Source organism: Symphalangus syndactylus, chromosome 8 (assembly GCF_028878055.3).
Source record: "Symphalangus syndactylus isolate Jambi chromosome 8, NHGRI_mSymSyn1-v2.1_pri, whole genome shotgun sequence".
NCBI classification, from domain to species: Eukaryota; Metazoa; Chordata; class Mammalia; order Primates; family Hylobatidae; genus Symphalangus; species Symphalangus syndactylus.
The window spans coordinates 42,422,251-42,447,142 of record NC_072430.2 but is presented as its reverse complement, the minus strand read 5'-3'; the positions used below and the strand labels follow the sequence as shown (position 1 = coordinate 42,447,142).

General features: G+C 43.9%; 1 protein-coding gene and 1 pseudogene across 3 annotated transcripts; one reads left to right on the top strand and one right to left on the bottom strand.

Annotated features, from left to right (window-relative positions):
• Window positions 1–6,165: 6,165 nt before the first annotated feature.
• Window positions 6,166–24,791, bottom strand: NPC2 (NPC intracellular cholesterol transporter 2). Of its 3 annotated transcripts, none has more exons than XM_063644344.1 (6): window positions 24,729–24,746; window positions 24,406–24,550; window positions 17,551–17,658; window positions 15,624–15,796; window positions 11,931–12,008; window positions 6,166–7,836 (listed from the first exon to the last, which is right to left on the bottom strand). In XM_063644344.1, exons 2-6 carry the CDS (start codon window positions 24,485–24,487, stop codon window positions 7,672–7,674), a joined length of 606 nt encoding a protein of 201 aa, XP_063500414.1. In that variant the 5' UTR covers window positions 24,488–24,550; window positions 24,729–24,746; the 3' UTR covers window positions 6,166–7,671. The 3 variants fall into 3 exon arrangements, with proteins under 3 accessions (XP_063500414.1, XP_063500415.1, XP_055144784.1); XM_063644345.1 differs by lacking the exons at window positions 6,166–7,836; window positions 24,729–24,746 and adding exons at window positions 11,171–11,519; window positions 24,750–24,791; XM_055288809.2 differs by lacking the exon at window positions 6,166–7,836 and adding an exon at window positions 11,171–11,519 and having other exon boundaries at window positions 24,729–24,747.
• Window positions 14,170–15,102, top strand: LOC129487310 (ras-related protein Rap-1A-like; annotated as a pseudogene).
• Window positions 24,792–24,892: the final 101 nt, after the last annotated feature.

Below are 24,892 nucleotides of genomic sequence, written 5' to 3'. Positions count from 1 at the left end.
CAGGTGTGCATCCCACATCGTGCCTGAGTCACTCATCGAGGACTTGCGTGGGCCCACTCACCTCCCACTGACCCAGCCACCCCACGCAGCAGTCTTGTAGGACGTGGCCTTTCTGTAGATAGTCAGCTTTACCTCCTCCTGCTTCCAAACCATCGCCTCACCCACCACCCTCCATGTCCTACCCTTTATCTCTGCTAAATCAAGTAAATAGCCTTTGAATAATTGTCTATCTCCTCCCCTCCAGGAAACCTTCCCCAAATAACCTCACTGTATCTTGTCTTCCCTTCGCTTGGACACCTCCTGGTTTATGACAGGATTGGTATCTCTGCAGTGTGAAGTGTGTGTCTGTGTGTCCTGTCAAGGCCCTTGGGGGTCATCCTTCCCAAAGGGGCCATACCAACTGGCTCCCCATGGTGAGGTTATATGGGCTGCAGACCGACTGCAGCCTCATTGTGTAGGAAGAGAACCAGGTCAGGTTTGGTGTCTAGAAGATGGCAGGACGGCACCCAGTGCAGTGGCTGCAGTAACCTTTATGACAGTGACACGTCCCAGAGCCTTTTCATGTCCTTTGTAGGGACATGGATGAAGCTGGAAACCATCATTCTCAGCAAACTATCGCAAGGACAGAAAACCAAACACCGCATGTTCTCACTCATAGGTGGGAATTGAACAATGAAAACACTTGGACACAGGGTGGGGAACATCACACACCGGGGCCTGTCGTGGGGCGGGGGGAGGTGGGAGGGGGGAGGGACAGCATTAGGAGAAATACCTAATGTAAATGACGAGTTAATGGTGCAGCACACCAACATGGCACATGTATACATATATAACAAACCTGCATGTTGTGCACATGTACCCTAGAACTAAAAGTATAATTTTAAAAAAAAGAAGAAGAAAATGTGGCCACATGGCTTTCTCCTCTAACCCTAGACTGCAGCAGGCATCGCCTGAAATTGTAGATGAGGTGCAGAGGTCGTCACCTGTCGCCTGAAGGGTGGTTTCGATTGTTTGTGTTCCTGCTCATTGCTAAGGGATAAAGGCTCAGGGGCTACTTATGCTCACAGATTGGGCTCAGCACACAGTCCTGACCTATTTTGTGGCTTTAAATTCAGAGATGCCAAGAACACTGTGTTTTTGTTGCTAAGTCTGGCAACTTAACCCACAGTAACCTTTAGGTGCTTTCCAACCCTGGAATGTCTTTGCTTATTGTTCTGGGTGGAAAATGAAAACCCTCTCTGCCAGCAATTAATTCACAGAAATAAACAGGATTTCTGCTTTTCGTGACAAAGACAGTCCCGGAATGCCAATCTTAGGGCTGCCAGATTGCAATTTCAAGTGGGTGCAGCCAACATGGTTACAACCTGCAGGTGATTTATCGAGAAGGTTATGAGAAAAGGAGAAAACGCAGTCAGGAAAGGAGAAAACACAGTCAGGAGGAAGTGGAGAAAGGCATTGTCCAGGAGTTCTTGTACTCATCTCTAACTTCTCTGGCAACAAGTCTCTGTGCCCTTGGCCTTCTACCTTCCCTTTTTTTTTTTTAAATTCCTGATGATTCTTGTTTTTTCACTCTGTTCTATTTGACTTACTTCCAGCCCTTTCCTGACATGGTTGCAGCCTGGCCCCTTCCAAGCCACATCCCTGCCTGATGGCATCTCTAAAGCATTTGTCACCCAGAACCCTTGGCTTGCTGCATTTTGCCTGTGGGTCTGGTCCCTTCATCTAAGAGCTGCCTCTGGGGTAGTTGACTGGATACACTCTAGAAACAACATCCAGACACAGACTTGCTGAGAAGCTGGAAGGATTTGCTCAGGTAGGAAGAGTGGCATGGGTTTGGGGGTGGAAGCTCTGAGTGGCACCAGCCAGGGACCATTAGGGATTATGTTGGGGGAGTTAAAAGCGGTGATTAAGTCTGAGAACATTGTCTCCTCCATCTCAGCCCCTGCTGAAAATCAATCCTTGTAATCACTGCTCCTATCACCACTGCTGCTCTTCAAGGCTCAGTGCAATAGTTTGTTAGGTAGATTAGGAGAGAAGAGAAAGGACCCACTGGTCTTCCTCAGAGGCCTGCTTTTCCAACATCCTGCTTCTACTGCCTGCCTCTGAGAACTTCGCTGTTTAGGGCTTTGCAGTTTGGATGCTTATCTTTCTCAAGACTTTATCTGCGCTGATCTCAGGGGTTCCCTGGGCCGAACAGTGAGCAAGTATTTGTTGTGCATGGTTTCAAGGTGCCTAGTGTTAAAAACGGACACAGCCCCATCTTCAAGGAGCTCACAGTTGCTCCTGGAGTCAAGATAAACACAGATAACAATGGAAACCTGCAGAGAAACTAGAGAATAATTTCCTTTAGGCAATCACTAAATGTTCTTCGTAGTTTCTGCTTTCATCTTACTCTTGGTACCTCCCCATCGCCTCCCTCACGATTCCATCCTGGAGTAGTTTAGACACAACACCCTGCAGAGCTTGATCCTCTTGATCCTCTGCAGAGAGACACGGAAGTAGCTCCAACTCTCTCTGGAGGAGTGGCCGGCAGAGGAATCTTGATAATAAAGTCTAATTAACAGGCCAGGCATGGTGGCTCATACCTATAATACAACACTGTGAGGCTGAAGCGGATGGATCACTTGAGCCCAGGAGTTCGAGACCAGCCTGAGCAACATGGCAAAACTCCGTCTCTACAAAAGAATACAAAAATTAGCCAGGTGTGATGGCGCACACCTGAAGTCTCAGCTACTTGGGGGACTGAGGCTGGAGGATTGCTTGAGCTTGGGAGGTTGAGGCTGCAGTGAGCTGTGTTCACATCACTGCACTCCAGCCTGGGTGACAACGTGAGACCCTATCTCTCTCTCTCTCACACACACACACACACACACACACACACACAATCCTCACAATTTACGGACCAAACTAAGAGTGAGTTGTTTGCTATGGATTCAATTCAACATTTAATGTGCAACGATAGTGCACCCAGGGAATTGTGCTAGGTCTTAGCAGGAGTGGTTGGTGGTACAAAAATGAGCAAGAGAAGTTCTGTCTCTAAAGAATGTGTCCTCCATGTGTTTCTAATATTACTTGATTTCCAAAACTTCAATTCATACAGGATCCTTTGGAGGTACCCATGGTTCTCTAACTCTCTTCCTGAACTACCACTGAAGTCATAGCATTAACATATTTAAAATCTCAGATGAATTTTTGTAATCATACGAAATTTATTATCTACTCTATATTGGTATTGGTTTCGATATAAAATGATCCTCCTCTTCCCCAACCTCATACTCCTCAAGTTCTACTTATAACACTGAAGCAGCAGGAAAACGGACTAATTGTATCCCATCTTTTGTATCCCTGGCATACTATCTTACACCCAAGGAACACAAGTACCCATGAGAATCAGAGTTATAGATACTCAATACCTATTTATTGATTTCAAAACCCAGAGAGGTGTAAGACACCAGGACCTTGGAATTCTCCCTCTCTCCCTCTACGTTTTTCCTTTCTTCACCCTCTAGTCCTTCACGCCTTCTGGTCTGGGACACCCCTCCCCTGGCTTACCTTCTTTCTGCACATTTCTTACAGGGGCTCCCTGTTTGGTTCTGGTCCTTGTTTTTGCATTTGGCATTTTTTTAGTTTTGAACACAGAACCATTTAGGCCCAAGGCAAATTGTGGCCCAAAAAAGATAATTAATCATTCCATTAATTAATTCTCTCGAAAACCACATATAGGTCTGCTCCGTGGACTAATAGCTGTGCTGGACAGTGGGAACACAGGGATGAGCAAAATGGAAATATTGTCTCTCCCAAAGATGCCTTCAAGGGACTGGGAAAGCCAGACATTGATCAAATAATTATACCAGTATATAGTGTTGAATTGTGCCATGAAGGGAGAGAACGGAGTGCTATGAAAATGTATAGCAAAGTGTTTGATCTGATCTGGGGGAGGTGGTCAGGGAAGGCTTCCTGGAGGAAGAGACATTGCAGGAGAAATGAGGATGAGTAGGAGTTAACTAAATGAAAAGGGGTTGTGGGGCAGCATTTCAGGCGGCAGAGCAGCATGTGTAAGAGTCCTGTGGCTGGAGGAAGGAAGTATAGCCAATTTGAGGAACTGAAAGGAGACCGGCATGGCTAGAGAATAGGCAGAGAAAGAAGTGGTGTAATGTGGGCTGGAGAGTCAGAGGAGGAGGGCGGAATTCTAAAATCCAAATAGATCATGATAGCTGGGTATACACTAGGGTCGGGACATCACCAAGTATGCTCACTCAGGTCCAGAGTAAATTAAGTAGGAGGAACTTTAAATGAAACCAAATTAACCAAGACCAGTAATTCAGGAGAGGTAAATTCACCATAAGAAATACTCCAGGCTGGGCGTGGTGGCTCATGCTTGTAATCTCAGCACTTTGGGAGCCTGAGGCAGGTGGATCACTTGAGGTCAGGAGTTTGAGACTAGCCTGGCCAATATAGTGATACCTCGTCTCTACTGAAATGCAAAAATTAGCCAGGCGTGGTGGCAGGTGCCTGTAATCCTAGCTACTTGCGAGGCTGAGGCAGGAGAATCACTTGAACTCGGAAGGCAGAGGTTGCAGTGAGATCAGATCATGCCACTGCACTCTAGCCTGGGCGACAGAGTGAGATTCCATCTCACAAATAAATAAATAAATACATAAATACTCCAAAAAAATCTCAGAAGATATGTTGGCTGAATGAATGATGGATAAAGACCTAGTACATGATTATGTGTCTCCATTTCCAGCCACTTTCTAAGCAGAGGCCTGACCTGGCTCTGCCTCTTCCAGAGCAAATCACCTCAGTACTCTTCCTTTTTGTTGCCATGGCATTCTGTACATGTGACTATCATGGCTTTGTCCCACTGGATTGCAGTGGTGGTTTGCTGCTAGCTTCTCTCATTAGACTCTAAACTCCTTGAAGGCAAGGACCATGCCTTACTCATTTTTTCATTCCCAGTGCCCAGCACAGTGCCTGGCACATAATAGGTGCTCAGTAAGTATTGGTTGAAGGAATGCATACTATCCTGTCCATATAAATTCCACCAGACTTCATGATGATCAGGATGACACAAGTGTACAGCTGCCTAGGCCTCCTATACCCTCAGAACTAGAAGCCAACATTTCAGGAGAGCCAGCTGCATTACAGGCCTGTTTTGTAGTCAAAGAAAGGCATTCACTGAGTCAGTCTCAACCTTGTTCTTCTGGTGACCAAATCCGGGACCTTGTTTTCCTTGTGAGGTTTTCTGTGGGTGTGCCCAGACAGCTCATCAAGCCAATGGGATCTAAGTAGGAAAATCCAACGGGTTAACTGCTAGTCCTCTGCACTAGCCTATGATATTAATATTCTCAGTACGAATAGCCTTTGTATTTCCAAGCTACACATGCACATCCATTGTTTCCTTTTGTCTATACAACACCTCTATGAGGTATTTAGCTGAAAGAGGTTAAATGGTTGATTCATGGTCCCATGGCAAGTCAGTCAGGCCCGAAGGCTTTTTCTCCTACATTCCCCTGCCTTACTCCCTACCCCAGAACTTTCTCTGTTACCCACCCTGAAAGGAGGTGGTTCTCAGTGGCCACTGTCTGGGAGATGCTCTGTGTAGCTCTTTGGGCCTTGTTCCTGCCGAGCCAAGCCTTGGCAAGCTCTGGTGGGAAGCTGAGGGGGTTGGCCAGGAACTTCAGAGATTCAGTGTATGGGGAGAGAGAGTTGCATAAGCCAGGTCTGCTTTCTGTCTTTCTCCCAGAGGCAACCTGATGCAACTTGCAGCTACAGAGCCATCTTCATGGCTTCTTGCTTCAGCCAGAGCAATCAGGAGGGAGAGGCAGACTGAACTAAAGACAACAGCCAGGAGGGGAGGAGGAGCCATTTCCGCCTGAGCCCAGGGCCAGGGAGCCTTCAGGCTGGAGACAAGCTGGTGTCAATGAATCCTAGAGACAGATGACAGCTGGCTTCTAGAAGATGTGCGCCCTGGCCCTGCTCTGGAGCTGCCCACTCAGGATGGGGCAACGCCGTGCCATTCTTCAAGAGAATGAAGCCTAGCCCGCTGTTACTCTTTTCTCCCATTTGGAGACAAGGCTGCTATAGGGTTAAATGGTCTGATCCAAAACCTACAGAAAAAAGACGTTTTTCCCTATTAAAAAAATTCATTAAACAATTGCTGAGTTCTAGGCATTTATTGAAAGATGAAAGGGTAGTCTCTATTCTCAAGATGTTTACAGTCTAGTAGGAAGGTAAGCGGACACATAAAAATCATACATGAAAAAGAATGTGGTTAAGTGTCTTAAAAAGAGAGGGTTAGAATCTGGCTTAATGAAGGCAAACCAGAGGGTGGCATCAGAGAGGCCATCAGTCTTGAAAGGCACCTGGAATTAAATTTGGAAGACAAATGCATGGTAAATGCCTATGATTCTAGGCCACTGAGCAGTTTCCATGGCTGCAACCTTCCTTTTTTATCTAGGATGATAATAATAATACTAACGACCTTTCTCAGATACTTATTATGCATCAGGTACTGCACTGAGCACTTTGCATCCCCCACCTTATGTCATCATTAGAACCACCTGAGGTGGGTATATTCTTATCATCCTATTTTACAGCTGAGGAAATTAAGGCCCTAGGAGGTTAAGGAACTCATCCAAAGTCAAGCAGCTGGAAAAAGTTGGAGGTGAGATATAAACTCAGCTTGTATTTAACATTTTAAATGTTACAGAAATCTGTAAACAACTACTGCTTCCAAAAGTGAAAACCTCCCCACAGATTCTGGGGCAGTGCTCAATTGTCCTGTGGAGCAGTCCAAGTTCTAGTGGCATCTCTCTCTCTCTTTCTCTGGTGTCAGGCTCTTAGACTCTGAAGCTCCTGGGAGGGTCTGAGACTAACAATTCCAGGCAGGAAAAAGGCAAGACTAGGAGAAAAAAAATCAGCATCACACATCTCAGAATTCTGGAGAACCAAGTGAAAGTCTCCTGGGCCAAACATATCTGAAATGGTCTCTAAAGCAAATGTCTTGGCCTTAGTCTCCATCCTAAGCCTCTCTGGAGTTTGGAGATTTTCCCCGCCCTCACAATATGAGTAACTAGAAAGCGATTCGTCTGTGTCCATTTGCCAGTGGTTCTTCAACTTCCTTTCAGCGTCTCAATGCATCATAAGCTGTTAGTCCTGACAGAGGCTTTAGTGATTAGTCCAATCCCTTCAATTCGTACATTACACATTAACAGTGGTTAATGGAAGAGCTTCTGGGATGTTTTCTCTTTGTTTTAGTAAAAAAATCATCTTACCACTAAACACTAATGTGAGAGTTACTTTGATTGCAAAACAGAAAAGAATCTTACAACCATTGTGTGCGTACACTGAGAATCTCCATCAAACCTCATCTTTCCTATGTTGATCCATTTGCAGTACTCCCCCTTTGTGGCAGAGGCATATGGGTGGTTGAGGGTGTAGTGGGCAGAGCAATGCATTTCTCCAGCGCTGAGAACAGTCTGCTGCTGCTGGCCTGCTCTCTGCTTTTTGATCTGGCACACCCAGCAGCTCTGCCATGTTCAAGGCCAGCAGCCATCCATTTGTCTGCCAGGCTCCTTCTTGGCCTTACCCACTGGAAGTCAGAGCTAAGTTGATCTTTCTGCCTGCTGGCTGCTTATCTGGGACATATGATTTGTGGAGGAGGGCCTGCTAGAAGGGAGCCGTCCTTCTCCAAGCCCCTGCAGGTGAGGGGAGCCGCACTGACATGCCACGTCCGCTCCAGAATCTCAGGCTCTTAGTCTCCATTTGCCACTGCAAACACCTGTGCTCTGTGGCTAGCATTGGGCAGAGAGCAGAGAACAGGCAGGGGAACACCTGCAGAAAGTAGAAGAGGTCACTGTTCTTCTGCCCCAGTCGAGAGGAGCTGGCCGGATCCACTCACCCACATTGCCCACCCTCTTCCAGGACCCTTGAGCCACCTATGCAGGCCATCTCCCGGTCTCCACCCTCCCCTCCACCCCTTTTTAGGAACCAAACCCCTGGTTTGGAGAGCCTGGTAGGTTCCCATAGCAATGGGCCTTTTAGCTGTTTCCATGGCAACCAACACCCAGACCATTTAGTTGCTAGTCAACTGACAGCTGTAAGTGAATCGGATTCAGTTTAGAATCTAGGGATAGGCTGAGGAATTCTCTTCAGAGAAAAAGACACAACCACCCAAAATGACTCAAATCCTTCAAAGACTTTCAGGCAACATCTATGGAGATCCAGAGCCACTTTCTACTTTGGGTCACTCAACCCTATCTCCCCCCAGCCCCATTCCCAACACACACACACACACACACACACACACACACACACACACACTCAACCCTGTCTCCCCCCAGCCCCATTCCCAATACACACACACACCCACCCTTGCCTGAGTGTTCCAGGCCTTTAAATAAGGCATACCCCAGCCTCTATTTCCTGTTCTGTCTCTTCCTTGGGAAAAACACTTGTTTAATGTGACTCTCACCTTGGTGACTTTCTTACACAACTCCTTTTTCTGTGCTAATGCTTTTCTTATACACTGTGACCCTGTCCTTGTACCAACCCATTTAACCATTGCTTTTTGGATTATCTGAAGTGAATGGCTGATCCCACATCATTTTCTCCTAGTTGACCTCACCTATTTCAAGCCACTCTTCCTATGTCTGGAGGGTGTTCTCAGAGAACAAGCTGTTTTTATCAACCTTTCCAAAGCATAATCAAGATCACTGTGCTTCTTTTCTGAAAGATTTTGTGTTAAAAAAAAAAAAAAAAAAGATCACTCTGTTCCTTTTAAAAAAAGTCAACTAAGATTTAAAAACCAAACATGCAGGATTTAAAATTACTCCATGCTTGTTGCTTTTTATTAGTATGAAGATTTGACTGAATACCAGTCTTCACATTTAACTTTCTCCCAAACTGGAGATATGAGGTGTTGGGTTCCCTTTATTCTATAAGCAGGGGTGCCCCTCATTATTATTTTAACAATTAGAATCTGGGATTATCTGTCCTGGAATTCATGTAAGAGCTGAGCCTCCAAGACCTGCTCCGTGGACTAGAAAAGCATGAGACGGTCATTGGAAAGAGGATGACCTTTTTGATATACCTAAGATTCAGTGCTTCTCAATGTTTTAATGACTCACGGGGGCGTCTGTGAACTGTCTGTAGAAGACGACCTTTCAAACTAATCCCCCCACGGGATCCCTACCTAGCTCACGGCTGCAGGCTTCATGTAGCCTCGCAATGGCTGGCAAACAGTCACAAGCTGTTGTGTTCCCCTTTTGCTCTGCTGGAAGGGTATAAACTAGCCGAAATACTTTTTAATTTCGATTTCTGAAATATCTACTTATACTCTTTGTCTTTAGTGCTTCCCCACCCTTTTCATTATCACTCCTTACAGGAGCTTTTGTGGACCTTTTAATCCTAATCGACCACCCCACCAAATTTTAATACCGCAGATATAATATATCTGTTTATGTATTATCTGTCTATTCCTGCTTTACACATAAAAAGAATAAGATTTTTTTTTGTCCCTAAGAACAAATTTTCACAAAGAATGCAAGGTATAAACAATGAAAGATACACAGTATTAAAACATTGTTTCAAATTTGAAGAATAAGTGGAGGAAAGAAAAATATATTTTAGAACTTAGATATGTAAATTATTTCCAAAATAGTTTAACACTCAAACTAGTCAGCTGTATCAAAATCAATTCTCCCTGAAGTAGGCACTGTTCCTAGCTAGAGGCAAGTACTCATTTTGCATGGTACTGTGAGTCCCGTCTTCTTTTATCCCAAGGGCAGAGGAGTATGCAGGGCGGGTAGCTGTTAACTTCAAAGGAGCTAAATGGCATGAGAAATTTTCTGGGAATAGGGAGACAGTGGACACATGAGAATTGAGCTTTACTAGGCCTTTCAGAAAGTTCCTGTGCACAGAGGATAGCCTCGTCCTTCTAAGAAGACATCATCAAATCTCAGATTGAACCTTCTGATTTTCCTGCTATTTGTAGACAAAGAACAATGTCTGTCTCCTAGAGTGACAGCTAACATTTAGAGAGTATATACTATGGCCAGGGTCATTCTAAGTGTTTTACATGCCTCTTCTCATTTAGTCTTCACAGCCCCATTATTATTAATCCTATTTAACAGATAAGGAAACTGACACACAGAGAGATGAAGTGATTTCAAGATCACACTGGTAGTCCTGTTAATTGTTGGTGCCAGGATTCAACCATAGGCAGTCCGAAGCCAGAGACCCGCACAACGGTTAACAGCCTCAGGAATTCACACAATTCTGATACATCTAGAGTCTGGTATGGGAGACGGTGGACTGTCGCTCTAGACTCAATGCGACAATATACACAAAAGATCTTAGGTAAAAAGTACACTGGTTGACTGGCTCCTGGCATTAACTAGGAAAGCTTGGCTGTTGATAACTGTATTCCTGATCCATCACTGTCCCCTGGTGGTTTTCCTGGGAAACTCACAAACCAAAGAAATCCAAGGGTCTAGTGAAATTAGTGGGATGAAAAGAACTGGATCAAATCAATTACTTGCTCACAAGCATTTTGTATGAATGTTCCTTCCTTTTGCCCTAACAATGGATGACCTAAGGTCCATGCTATTCAACTCAGTTGTGAATGGGGTTGTAATCCCCGTACCACCTAAGAGCTGACTGCTAGTATACTGACTCAAAATAGGTGGCAAAATATATGCCCATGATTATACTTGTACTTCAAGAGTAGGAAGCTTCAAGATTTAATTAATTTAGCCACTACTTGCTACAACTTTACATTTCATTTTTAAGCTTCTAGGCTTTCTTCACAGCAGAGGGTTCCCAAAAGATCACCATGCCTCACCCTAACCTGTAATCCCTAACCCCTACCTGTCCTCCCCACTAAATTCAGTTCCTTCAACCTTTCAGGCATTATTATTCAACTAGGTGATTTTTACTTTCACTGCTTCTTTCAAGCATGCTTGGTGGTATAAGATTGTGTCAAATAAAGCAAAACAAGGCCATTTTATATAAAATAGATATGGTCTTACTGGGCAAAAAGGAGGAAAAAGAGTTTCTGAAAAAGTCATGTCTTCAGTGCACTCTGGGACCATGGAACTGGGGGCCTGCTTTCCATGGTTCTAGCAGAATGTACCCCGAAAGGAGCAGGGGAAGACCACAGCCCACATGCAGAAGACAAGACAAACGAGTTTTTATTCAAGGGTACATTTCCAGGTGTAGAAAGAGGCCACAAGTTAATGCTGTTAAAAAAAAAATAATTAAACATCTGCTAACCAAGTGCTGCATTTAATGAAAACCACCTAAGACAGAAAAAGAGACATGAGACAACCACTGAGACCCAGCCACCCAGAGCTGAGTTTCTGCCACAGAGCACCTCCTCTTCAACGAATCACTGGATACCACTGGAGAGCAAGTCACTGTTGTTGAAGCAGCAGAGCTGGAGGTGCTGTCAAGAGTCTCAGCAGACTCACTGGCCAGATGTACCGAACTCAATGAGGCACTTAGAGATGAGAAACCTGTGGATGTAATGTCCTAGCTCAGTGGAAGTGGTTTGGAACCTTTCCTCCACTGTGAGGGCAATAACCCTAGGGCAAGTTATCAGACATTCCTAAGCAACCTCCTTCAGGTCCTGTCTGGCTGGACCTTCCTTACTCCAACAGAAAAAAACCAATGAAGACAGTTAAATCAATCTCTATAGTCTCACTCTCTCTTCTTTCCTTCAACCTTTTTTTTACAAAGCCTATTACAAAGGCAACAGTTCTGAGCTCTCAGGAAATAGGGTCTTAGATGCTTTTAGAGGCTGAGAGGCATAAAACAGCAGTCTTGAAATTTCTTTTATCTTATGGCACTGATTTAGTTTCAGTTTGATTTCTCCTCCACTCCTTTCTTCCCTCCACCCATGCCCTCTCACCCCCAGATAGACTTACGATCTGTACTGGGATTTCCCAGCAGAAGAGGCTTTGGTTTTTGTCATCCTGAAGTTGCCACTCCACCACCAGTTTTATCTGGAGAAAGAGAAAAATAATTGATAAAAATGAAAATAGGACCTGACTTCTATCCATAATTGGCTTAACTATGAATCCTAGATGTACAGTAGCAAACTTCCTAACTCCTCATACTTTTTTTCTTAAATCATGAGGGCTGCTTAGCATGTGGGCACAGCTCACAGCCTTAAGAGAGTGAACTAAGTTATACTTGTGATTTGATGCTAGCAGCACCACATACTAACTTGGTTAATTTATCACATGTAATTTCTAAAGCATTCTCTTCTCTCTTAGATCAATGGCACATAAATGAAGTGATATGGTTTGGTTATTTGTCCCTTTGAAATTTCATGTTGAAATGTGACCTCCAATGTTGGAGGTGGGCCTAGTGGGAAGTATTGGATCATGGAGGAAGATCCCTCATGAATGGCTTAGCACCATCCCCTTGCTGATGAGTGAGTTCTCACTGACTTCACGTGAGATCTGGCTGTTTAAAAGAGTCTGGGACCTCCCCCTTCTCTTTCTTGCTTTAGTGCTGGCCATGTGACACGCTGGCTCCCCTTTGCCTTCTGTCCTAACAGTAAGCTTCCTGAAGCCTCACCAGAAGCAGGTGGTGGCACTATGCTTCATGTACAGCTTGCCGAACCGTGAGCTGATCAAACCTCTTTTCAAGTTACCCAGTCTTAGGTATTCCTTTACAACAAGGCAAATGGACTAACACATGAACGCTTAAAGGAATAATTTCACATTTAAGCAATTTTTCACGTATTTGGCAATCTGATCCAGCTTTTTCCCAATGTAACCATGACGAGCAGAGAGTAAAAAAAAATTTAGATTCTTAGGTATAAGGAAACGTTCTTGTTGGCTAGAAATGGAAATGTCAAAGCACAAAGGATGGCCCAGATAAGTCTGGAGCTGTATGAATAATTTCAAGGATGACTACCTTTTGTAGCAATATACTTTCAGTTAACGCCCTTAAACTGCTTTCTAACAATGTACTTCATCAGAAATCCCTGCCTTGACTTGTTACACTCATATCATGTGAGTGGTCCCTTCCAATTCTTGATAATCACTGACACTCTGCAGGTCCTTTCTTATGTGGACATTAGCTTACTTGTCACTAGTTACTACCTCTCTTTTGTACTATAATGTTTCTTCACAATGTGAGTGGCAATGATATTCAGGTTCTTGAAACTTGCTTTGTGAGTTTTTCCAGACTAGTATACATTAACTACTGCTTCGTTTAGTGCTTAAACAGTTTGAGCTATTTTTCAAATTAAATGTAACTCATTTAACAGACAACAACTACCATACATAAAGTACCTACTACGTATCAGGCTCTGACTAGTCAGTGCATACGTAACTGAGGTTCAGACATGCCCATGGTTATATGGATATTCATCTACTAATCTGTCCCTGACCTCTAAGGTCTCCAACAGCCCTTAAGCACAGACACCCTATATTTGAGTCTCTTTAGAATGTTCTTTAATTACTTACCTTTCCTAGAAAATAAATGGCCAGATATTGCTCCCGAGTTCTACTTGATTTCAAGAAATGCGGCTCTTTTTCTTCATGGAAAAAGGCCATCCCTCTATTTCCTCCATTCTTATCAAGATACATATCTTTAATACAGGTCCACTGCAGCAGGATCTACCTTACGAGTGCTTGGTAGAAAAAGAGGTAGGTGCAGCAGGGATGGGTCGGAGGTGAAGGTGGGGATTGGAGGGGAGAAAGGAGGCTGGAAAAAGCTACCTCTCTGCCATGGAGCTAACAAACTACTGCTCTCTTGTTTTGTTAAGAGATTAATGGAGAAACCAGGATTTTCTGATGACAATGTTAAGACAACTTGGATCTTTAACTATTTGGTACCTGGCTAAAATCTTTTAACATTGCACAGGCTTTGGAGTTATAAGACCCAGCTCGAAACCTGGGCTCTACTACTTCTTAGTGGAGTGGACTCTGTTCATATTGCATAACTTCAGAGGCTCAAATTTCTTCAGCTGTAAAATAGAGATAAGATCACCTCTACATAGGATGGTCATGAGAACCAAGTGAAATATTGTATATAAAAATGGCATCAGCCATTGCCGTGCAGAGCCAAAGCAGGAGCCACAGCCAGGAGGAGGGAGGAGGGAGGAGGAGGTGGAGGAGGTGCCGGACCGGGGGAATGGTCAGTATTTAAACAGACCACATCACGGGTGAGCTAGTGGTCCTTGGTTCAGGAGGTGTTGGGAAGTCTGCTCTGAAGGTTCAGTTTGTTCAGGGAATTTTTGTTGAAAAATATGACCCAATGATAGAAGATTACTACAGAAAGCAAGTTGAAGTCGAACTGCCAACAGTGTATGCTTATACTCCTAGATACTGCAGGGACAGGGCAATTTACAGCAATGAGGGATTTGTATATGAAGAATGGCCAAGGTTTTGCACTAGTATATTCAGTCCACGTTTGACTTACAGGACCTGAGGGAACAGATTTTACTGGTTAAGGACACAGAAGATGTTCCAATGATTTTGGCTGGCAATAAATGTGACCTGGAAGATGAGTGAGTAGTTGGCAAAGAACAGGGCCAGAATTTAGCATGACAGTGATGGAACTGTGCCATTTTAGAATAATCTGCAAAGTCAAAGGTCAATGTTAATGAAATATTTTATGACCTGGTCAGACAGATAAATAGAAAAACACCAGTGGAAAAGAAACAGCCTAAAAAGAAATCATGCCTGCTGCTCTAGGCCCATAGTCAGCAGCAGCTCTGAGCCAGGTTACAGGAATGAAGAACTATTGCCCATTTGGAAAGTGCCAGCATTCCAGACTTCAAAAAATAAATTTGAAGAGGCTTCTCCTGTTTTATACATTATGTGAAGAATTGAGATCTTATATCGGTTTGTACAAGTTCCCTGGAGAAAAAAAATTGCTGTGTATATCTCTTGGAAAATAAGACATAACAGATGTGAAAATATACTTGACTCTAATATGATTACACAAAAGAGCATGGATGCATTTCAAATGTTAGATATTGCTACTATAATCAAATGACTTCATATTGACCTTTTTATCATGATTCCTCCCTATCAAGCACTAAAAAGTTGAACCATCATACTTTATATCTGTAATGATATTGATATTGCAGTAGATAACTTTTTTGAGTCAATGACTTCATTTTATATTTTAAAAATTATGGAATATCCTCTGTCATTATATTCTAATTAAAATTATGCATAATGCTTTGGAAAAATGGGTCTTTTATAGGAAAAAAACTGGGATAACTGATTTCCTGGCTTTCAAAGCTAAAATATACAATATACTAAACCAACTCTAATATTGCTTCTTGTGTTTTACTGTCAGATTAAATTACAGCTCTTATGTATGATTAAATTTTAGTACATTAAAAAACAAACGGCATCATTAGGCCCAGGCTAACCATCAGGTGATAGTGAAAGAATGAAGAGACACAGAGAAAAAGACCTGCCCTACCTCCTGATGCCTAACACCGCACCCATCTCCTTTCCCTCGGGCTTCTGCTTCTTCATCATAGAGATAAGGGGCCCTTTACCCCCGTCTCTGCTTCTTGCCCACTGCCCTCAGAACTCTAATCCAGTCCCAAGGCCTCCCGTGTCCTCAATAATGGTATCACTTACAGAGGGATATTCGCTTTTCACTGGTAGTTTATTCAGGTAGCTATAGGTCTTGTCTTTTTGGATGGGGCAGTTAATTCCACTCTTACAACCATCAGGCTCAGGAATGGGAAAGGGAACTGGGACGCCCATCAGGATGCCATGCACCACGGCCTTGCTGCTTTTAGACTGAATATCTAAGAGAAAAAAAGAGAATCAGATGGCAAAGAATATAACCTATTTTCAAACTCTAAATCAAAAATTCAGAAATAATCCCAAGCAACAGCATTCCTAGGGTCTATTTCTCTTGGTAGTGGTGCTCAGTACTAGCACAGCGCAAGCATTCACTCCAAACGTAATTATGAAAAAAAAAAAAAAAAAAAAAAAAAGCAATCAGCAGAAGCTTTCTTTGCTCTTAACCTTGTTCTTCATGGCCCTTCATAGTTTCTTAGGAGAATCAGAGACACCTGGATAAACAACCTTATCTAACAAGGCAACTGATTTTTGGCAGTAAACTTTCTGTTTGCTATTTATATCAGCTTCTGTCCAAGTATATTGTGTTCTTAAATGTCACGGTCTATAACAACAGTGAAAGAGGTAACCCTTTAGTGGGGTAAGATTAGGCTGGATCACGGTGGCCCACACCTGTAATCCCAGCACTTTGGGAGGCTGAGGCGGGTGGATCATCTGAGGTCAGGAGTTTGAGACCAGCCTGGCCAACATGGAGAAACCCTGTCTCTACTAAAAATACAAAAATTAGCCAGGTGTGGTGGCGCATGCCTGTCATCTCAGCTACTCAAGAGGCTGAGGCGGGAGAAGCGCTTGAGCCCAGGAGGCGGAGGTTGCAATGCGCTGAGATTGCGCCACTGCACTCCAGCCTGGGTGACAGAGTGAGACTCTGTCTCAAAAAAAAAAAAAAAAAAAGAGAGAGAAAGAAATTGGGTAAGATTAGAAAGATGTGCTTTTTTTTTTTTTTATAAACTTTACCCTCCATATCACAAGATGCCCAGGAGGAATAAAGGTATTATAAAATGAGGGCAATCAGACTTATGAGTTATTAGGGTATTTTGGAGACCCAGAAAATTGGTTCTGTTTCTTTCTTTCTGTCTGGGTTGGGGATGACTTGTTCAGAAGGCTTTTTTTTTGGTTTGGAACAATAGAGAGGCCAGGGTATAGTCCAGAGAGGAAACAGGGAGCTAGTACTTAGAGCTGTCTTTAGGCTTATGAACAAAAGATGACAGGAACATTGAGGTTTCTTATTAGACTGTCTAGTCTAGTTTCACAGGACAGAAAATGAGGAAAGGATTCAAGGAACATGCCCTGCTTAGTAATAAAAGATTTTATATTTGTCTAGATTCTTAAAAATCTCAAAGCGATGTGGTACAAGAAAGCAAAAAGTTCCAGTGATATTTCTTGAATATTGGAGAAGAAAGCTCAGATTTCTTGGCTGTTTCTTGGGTCCCCAGTGGGTTCCCTAAATCTTAAGGAGGCTGTTAAGTATTAGTTGCACCTTTATTTTCAGGTGGGATGTAGACTTAATAGCTGAAAGGCATTACTGCTTAAAACAACATTTTGGAGGAGTTCCAAAGCTTAAAGAATTGGGGTCCATACTAATACTCTGCAGTCTGTAGCTAAACAGAGCTGACATTCCCATCAAAGCCTGCTATGCAATATGGGTCAAGACAGGACAGAGAAAAGCCAAGCCATTCTTCTCTAACCTGTGAACACATGGACATCTCCCTGTTTGCTTAAAGGGAGTCTGGGAGCCACGGACTCTGCATGAGAAGGGTGTCCAAGGACACAGTGAACCCTAGCTTTGCACGAGGTGCAAAAGAAATCATAAAATTCATGACTGCCAATTCCCCTCCCCTCCATTCCCATGCTTATTCCAACACTTGATATTTAGGTTATGCTTTAACATTAATTTGAGGTAAGAGCTACTTTTACGCACTGCTGGTGAAGGTGACATTGACGCTGTAAGACTGTCCTTTGCTCAGTTGGCAGGGCTGGGTGGGGCATGGGCTCACATTCACTTCCTTTATAACTCCATCCACAGAACCTGCAAAAGAAAAATGAATTGGAATAGGAGAATAGGAGGAGAAATAAGCCAGCTAGGCTGCCCACCACCTAATGGGAAGGTGCTCTGCTCTCCCATTTAGGGTCAACTCATTCTCCTCTGACTGTTTCCCAGGATGGAATCTTTAAGAATAATGCCCAATTAGAAGTCAGAATCTTGATTCATCTTGCTGCTAAAATCATAGCCTCTGATTCAGATGATAAAGAAGATAGTTGGTTTTTTGACCAAGAGAAAGTTAATATTTGTCAAACTAAATAATATCAAGACCATATCCATAAATGATATTAAAGGAATTAAACTTCAATCAGAGAAATTCCAAATGTTCCTAGAGTCTTGTCTTGCATTCTTAATGGTAAGGGTCACAGTTTAAACTTAAACCTTGAAGACGTTTGCTTCAACCTTCCTTTGGATGAAAATATTCCTATTTTCCCTTTCTTTTTCTAGTATATAGATTAGCATGTAAATTTGATGAAAGTTGTTCACTACAGGAAAAACTACATTTTTTTTTTTTTTTTGAGATGGAGTCTTGCTCTGTCACTAGGTTGGAGTGCAGTGGCGCAATCTCAGCTCTCTGCAGCCGCCACCCCTCGGGTTCAAGCCATTCCCTGCCTCAGCCTCCGGAGTAGCTGGGACTACAGGCATGCGCCACCATGCCCAGCTGTTTTTGTATTTTAGTAGAGACGGGGTTTCACCATGTTGGCCAGGATGGTCTTGATCTCCTGACCTCGTGATCTGCCCATCTTGGCCTCCCAAAGTTCTGGGATTACAGGCGTGAGCCATCGTGCCCTCCCTGTTTTGTTTTTTGTTTTTTTGCTTTTTTTTTTTTTTTTTTTTTTTGAGACAGGGTCTCACTCTGTCATCCAGGCTGGATGCAATGGCACAATCTCAGCTCACTGCAGCCTCAACCTTCCCAGGCTCCAGTGATCCTCCTACCTCATCCTCCTGAGTAGCTAGAACAATAGGCATGCACCACCACACCCAGCTAATTCTTGTGTTTTGTAGAGACAGGGGTTCACCATGTCACCCAGGCTGGTCTCAAACTCCTGGGCTCAAGCAATTTGCCCACCTTGGCCTCCCAAAGTCCTGGAATTGCAGGCATGAGCCACCGCACATGGCCAAAAACCGTACTTTATGCAGAAACAGCTAGAAAGCAAATGTAGAGCCTGAAACTCCGCAGAGGAAGATCAGAAATGAATTACACCATCTTTCTACCTCAAGTTCTACATGAGCAAACACTGATTGAGGGAGTCTGCTATTATGGCTTGGAAACTCTGCCAGATCCCAGAACAGACTGAACCTTTCTTGAACCTTCAGGAGTTTTTAGTTCCTGAATCATTCATTTTTAGACCCTATGGAAATTGTACCTTGAGTAGCAAGGATGAAGGAAAGCAGAGGCATCTGAAGAAAACATCTCACAACAATGGGATTTATCATCCTTGTTTCAGGGGTTAGAAACCAGAAGAGCAAAGATTACTGAGATTTGTCCAAGGTCACGTTGCCTGGAAGGAGCAGATCCAAGACTCAATGGGTGGGCCTGACTTGGAAGCCCTTGTCACCGGACTCTGAAAGAAGCTTTAAATATGTAGCCATGGTGACGAATGGAAGGACACCCCAAGGAAATTCACATCTGAGAACTACTTGAGGACTCTGGATGAAGGTCTGTCTCAAACTCAACTTTTCAGGTTTCTTAATTCAGCATCACCTCTTTGCCCCTCACCATGATTCTTTTTCTATTGTAGAGGTTCAACCCCTATATCCTCTGTGATTTTCAGTGATGAAGTATCTTCTATCCAGATTTTGTACCCTTTCTCCCAAACTGCTGGTAAATCCTTTGCCCAGTATTTTATCTTCCTGGAATCCCTTCATTCTTTCACCCCAACTTGACTTCCTAGAGAAATAAGCAGCACTATTAAAGGTATAGGTAAAACAATGAAAAGTGTCAGAATCTCAGTCTTAGCTTTTAAAATTAGGCTGATTCAAGGGTGGGCATGGTGGCTCATGCCTGTAATCCCAGCACCTTGGGAGGCCGAGGCAGGCGGATCATGAGGTTAAGAGTTTGAGACCAGCCTGACCAACATGGTGAAACCTCGTCTCTAATAAAAATACAAAAATTAGCCAGGTGTGGTGGTGCGCGCCTGTAATCCCAACTACTCAGGAGGCTGAGACAGGAGAATTGCTTGGACCGGAGGCAGAGGTTGCAGTGAGCCAAGATTGCGCCACTGCACTCCAGCCTGGGCGACACAGCAAGACTCCGTCTCAAAAAATAAAATAAAATAAAAATAAAATAAGATTGATTCCAGAAGCCTACTCACTTCCGAGTAAGCAGACTATGGAATCTAAGAGGAACTACCACTTAACACTGAACAGAGGAGTGACCCTAAACAGAAGAACCACTTACCATCTCTGAACTAGGAATGACCCTTAAGAGAGGAACTACCTCCCACTTCTGAATTGGGAACTGCACCATTTTCACTGCACTTCTGCAGTTTCTTCAATGATTTAGTCCTGTTCTTTAAGGCCCACTTATGAGTCATGAAATATTTTGGTTCCAAAAACAAAATGCAAGTACCTTAAATCTTGACTAAGGTTGTTAAGATCCGGATTTTTTCCAAGAATCAAGGGGATGAAGAGGAGTACAGAGGTTAAGGTCTTTATAGTTTCAATACAAGCTTAGGGCACAAGTTAAACTTAACTCCAAATAGCACTGACTCACACAGCCAAGATGGCAGAAGTGCCAGCTGCATTAAAGAAGAATACTGCTACCTGAGTCTGGGTTTCATTTCCTCTGAAATATTAACTTGGCCTAGGTCTATACAGCTGCTGGGAATGATACACTTGCAAATACTGCATATGTTAAAAACATAAGGATGAGACGTAAGAAGGTACTAGAAAGAGTCAGGATTTATCCCTGGGAATCCTCAAAACAAATACACATTTTTCAAAATTAAAAAATTTAAGAAAAGAAATTGGACTCATCTGACTTGTCCAGGTTGTTTCTAAGTAGTTTCAAAAACTGATTTTAGGCACACATCTGCAATCTACAGATGTATACTCAATTTTGGGAACCTGCGTTCTTAAAATAAGTGTGTGTGTGTGTGTGTGTGTGTATTTATTTTAATCTCAGTCTAACCAAGGACAAAAGTACTTGTATACAATAAATGCTTGACCAAAAAAGGTTTAAATAAAGTCTTTAAAAATCCCATTTCCTCCTGCCCCAGAGACTGGGCAGTTGAATGGGAGAGAATGCAAGTGAATCGCCTGATAACAGTGTCTCTAACAGGGTAAGTTAAGTTCTGCCATTCAGCCATCATTGCTGAGAGGCAGACTCTGGTGCCCGATGCCTGGGTTTGAAATCTCACTATCTCTGCTACTTACTGTATAGCCTCAAGGCAAGATACTTTACCTCTCTGGGGATAATAGTGTAGCTGAGCTAACACAAATACAGATCTCAGGTAAGTGTCTGGAACATAGTGATACATATATTTATTATTATTATCATATCTGGATTTAGTCCACGAGTTTAATCTAGGATAGCTGCTCCTGGGTAGGTTAGCAAGTTCCCTTCTGACACAAAAACTGGACCTCTCACCTCAAATATACTTTGTGGAGAGAAATTATGTTTCTAGCCAATAGGATGGACTCTTTCTGTCTCAAAAATAGAATGCATGAAGACAGAGGCAAACTGCAGGTTGAGAGTACATTATCTGCTATGCAGTCAGTCACCAGATTAGCTCAGTACTATAAAAGTATGATATGAACTGAGAAATCTAAGCAGATGTTCTTTGCTGCCTGTACCTGCCCTTGGGTGGAACAGTCTCTTTAACTATCATCACATTGACTGACACTGCTTCAGCTAGGTCGGTAAATAGTACCTTGCAGTCCTTTACCCCTCAGCTTGCTTCTCCATCATTGCAAAGTTCTCAAACGGCACACGCTCTTAAGCATCTAAAACAGTTTGAGAAACACTCTCTTCCACTCCAACCCATTTTCGGTGAATAGGGAAAAAAAAAATCCCAAACTTCAATCAACAATCTACTGAAAATCAGTGCTAATGTTAAGGCTTTCAATGTCCAGCTTCCACCTGCTTCTTTCAAGGCTGAGTCACATAATCTAGTAGGAAGTAAGTAAAGGGTAGTACTTATAGCTCTTTCATCCAGTTTTCTGATGACAAGAGGTTCTTAGACTTCCAGTGTCAATAGAACAAACTTCTCTGTTCTAACCAGCAAACATTACAAAATTAGTTTGCTTGGTCCACTTTCTCACTTGAGGAAATCCCATGCCAGGGAAGGTGGGTGTAGAGTGGAACACAAAAATCTTTTGATGTGGGCACTTAAGTCTTTATATCATATTTCCCAATTCAAAAGTAAATTAAAAATCTGTAACTGAAACCCTTCTTCCCTTTAAAAACTTCTTCCCATAGGTGTACTCCTGCTTTTTCAAATAAGTAGAATAATTTCTGGATTTATTTCCCGTCTTTTTTTGGAAACCCAAAGTGGCTCACAAAGACCCACTGTTTCCTACCACTTACTGGGTGTGAGATCTTGGGCAAGTTACTCTATGTGCTTCACTTTCCTCATCTGTAAGACAGCTTGTGAGGATGGAATGAGTTATTTTATTTTATTTTATTTTTTTGAGATGGAGTCTCGCTCTGTCGCCAGGCTGGAGTACAGTGGCATGATCTTGGCTCACTGTAACCTCCACCTCCCGGGTTCAAGCGGTTCTCCTGCCTCAGCCTCCCGAGTAGCTGGGACTACAGGTGCACGCTACCATGCCCAGCTAATTTTTGTATTTTTAGTAGAGACGGGGTTTCACCATGTTGGCCAGGATGGTCTCAATCTCTTGATCTCGTGATCTGCCCGTCTCGGCCTCCCAAAGTGCTGGGATTACAGGTGTGAGCCACTGTGCCTGGCCGGAATGACTTATTAAAATTAATAGTGTCTTCATCCAAACGCTGGCTACTAAGTTTAATGGAAGGAAAGGCAGTAATGTGAAGAGATAATAGCTTTCAAGTGCCAGTCTCCTGAATCAATGGAATAGCATTTAAGTGTTAATCGGCCAGCACTCCATTCCTTAATCAATCCTGTCCCCTAATCCCCAACTTTGCTTTTGTCTCAACGTGAATTTTTATGACATAGGGGAAAAAGATTTCCATCTATGTTTTCAACACATTTCATTGAGCAGTTACTATTACCTGGGCACTGGATATAAAGCAGCAAACTTACGAAACCGCCTTTGCAAAAATCCTGAGGAAATAAAGTCAGTGAAAGAGATCAGAACTCACCTACCCATCTTCCTTCTAACCTCTAAACTGTCTTTGTTCATTCCTGGGTGTAGGCTGAACTAGTCTTGGAGAGGAATTTATAGTTTAAACTCTGAAACGAAATGGATAATAGCCCTTTCCTGAAAAACCCCTTCTTGCCTGGGGACCAGTCTGCCTTTGTAGGACTAACAAATTAGCTACGAGTTTAGGGGCCACGCAGCCTCTGGCTGTAAGAGTCTGAACCTCCCCAAATTGCTCCTGGTAATATTATCACTATTGTAAAACCTAAGGTCAGTGCTTGAGATATTTTGCAGATCCTGCATTCCGATGCAGCAAATGACACCACCCAGAGGTCAACAAGAAGAACTCCCTTCGACCCCCTGTGATTTTATCTTCAACCTGACCAATCAGCACTCCCCACTTTCCGAGCCCATACCTGCCAAATTATCCTTAAAAACTCTGATCCCCGAATGCTTGGGGAGACTGATTTGAATAACAATAAAACTCCGGTCTCCAGCACAGCCGGCTCTGCGTGAATTACTCTTTTCGCCATTGCAAATCCCATCTTGATAAATCCGTTCTCTCTAGGCAGTGGGCAAGGTGAACCCCTTGGGCGGTTGCACTACTCTGGTTCCCCATTCTGCTGCGTGACTTTAGGTAGGCTACCCAACATCCCTGGAATTCAGTGATTGATTATACGATCTCCGTGCTTCCTTTCCACTCATAGATCTTACAAAATCAGTTTCATGCCTCTTTCATTGACAGTTGTATCTCTCTACCTCCACCTCTGAACAAAATTGCTCGAGTTCTGTTCCGACAATTCTATAGACTCGACTCAATGAAGGCACTCAGAATTTCTACCACCTGTTGTATTTTCCAACAAAGATTCCAACTACAGCGGCGAGAGGGAGTTATGTGTCACAAGCTGTGATTAGAGGAGACACAATGAGATTTATACAAGGAAAAACTGATTAAGAATCACAAGATTCCAAAGCCCAAAGGAAGTCCTATTTGTAACAATAAATGATGAAAAAGGGGAATTGACTTTTGACTTGTCAGCAAAAACGAAATTAAAAGAAAAGCAAAGGGAGAAGGGGTAGGCGGGATTCCAAGATACAAACCATAAATAAAAACAAGTTCTGTGCTCCACCCCTCCACCAGCGCTGGATACAGCCCTTCTGTTGTCCGCCCTACAAACTTTAGGAAACTTCAGCAAAAGGCCCACCTCCTGGAGTTCCCAGGAACCCCAAAACACGCGTTCTAAGGAAAGAAACAAAGTTGTGTGCGGTCGGGTTTCATGGAGGCCGGCGCCTTCTCGCCCGACCCAGCCCATTCCAGTTAGGTAGGGTCCAAGGCTCAGCCTGGCCGCCCGAGGGATCCGCCCAGCCCAGCCCCGGGGGTCTCAGCGCGGGGGTCCGGCGGGGCCTTCCACAGAGGGCACGGGAACCTTGGGCGGGCCTGGGGCTCACCGCAGTCCTTGAACTGCACCGGTTCGGCCTGGGCAGCGGTGCTGAGCGCCAGGAGCAGGAATGTAGCGGCCAGGAAACGCATCGCGGCTAACGAAGTTCCAAGCTCGAGAAAGAAGCAGCGGCAGCCCGCGGTCACAAGACAAACCTGTGGGGGCGGGCCCGGGGAGGAGCCCGGTCAGGCGACATGTCACCAGTAACCACTGCCGAGGCCCGCCCGCGCCCCGGCCCCGGCTCCGGGAAGCCAGTTCCAGCCCTCTCGGGCCCAAAAGCCTGCAGTCTCCGCCCATGCCATCCCCTCAGAGGCCTTACCCGCCCGGACCCACCTCCGCCCCGCCCCGACTCACTCCTCCCCGCCTCGTTCCTTCCCTTTAGAGCACCTCCCCGGCTTCCTGGGTGCGTCCCCGCCGCTGCCGTCGGGAGCATTTCTAGCCAATCAGACACCTTCTCCTCCCGCACTACCCAATAGGCATGTTGGGGGCGGGGCCTC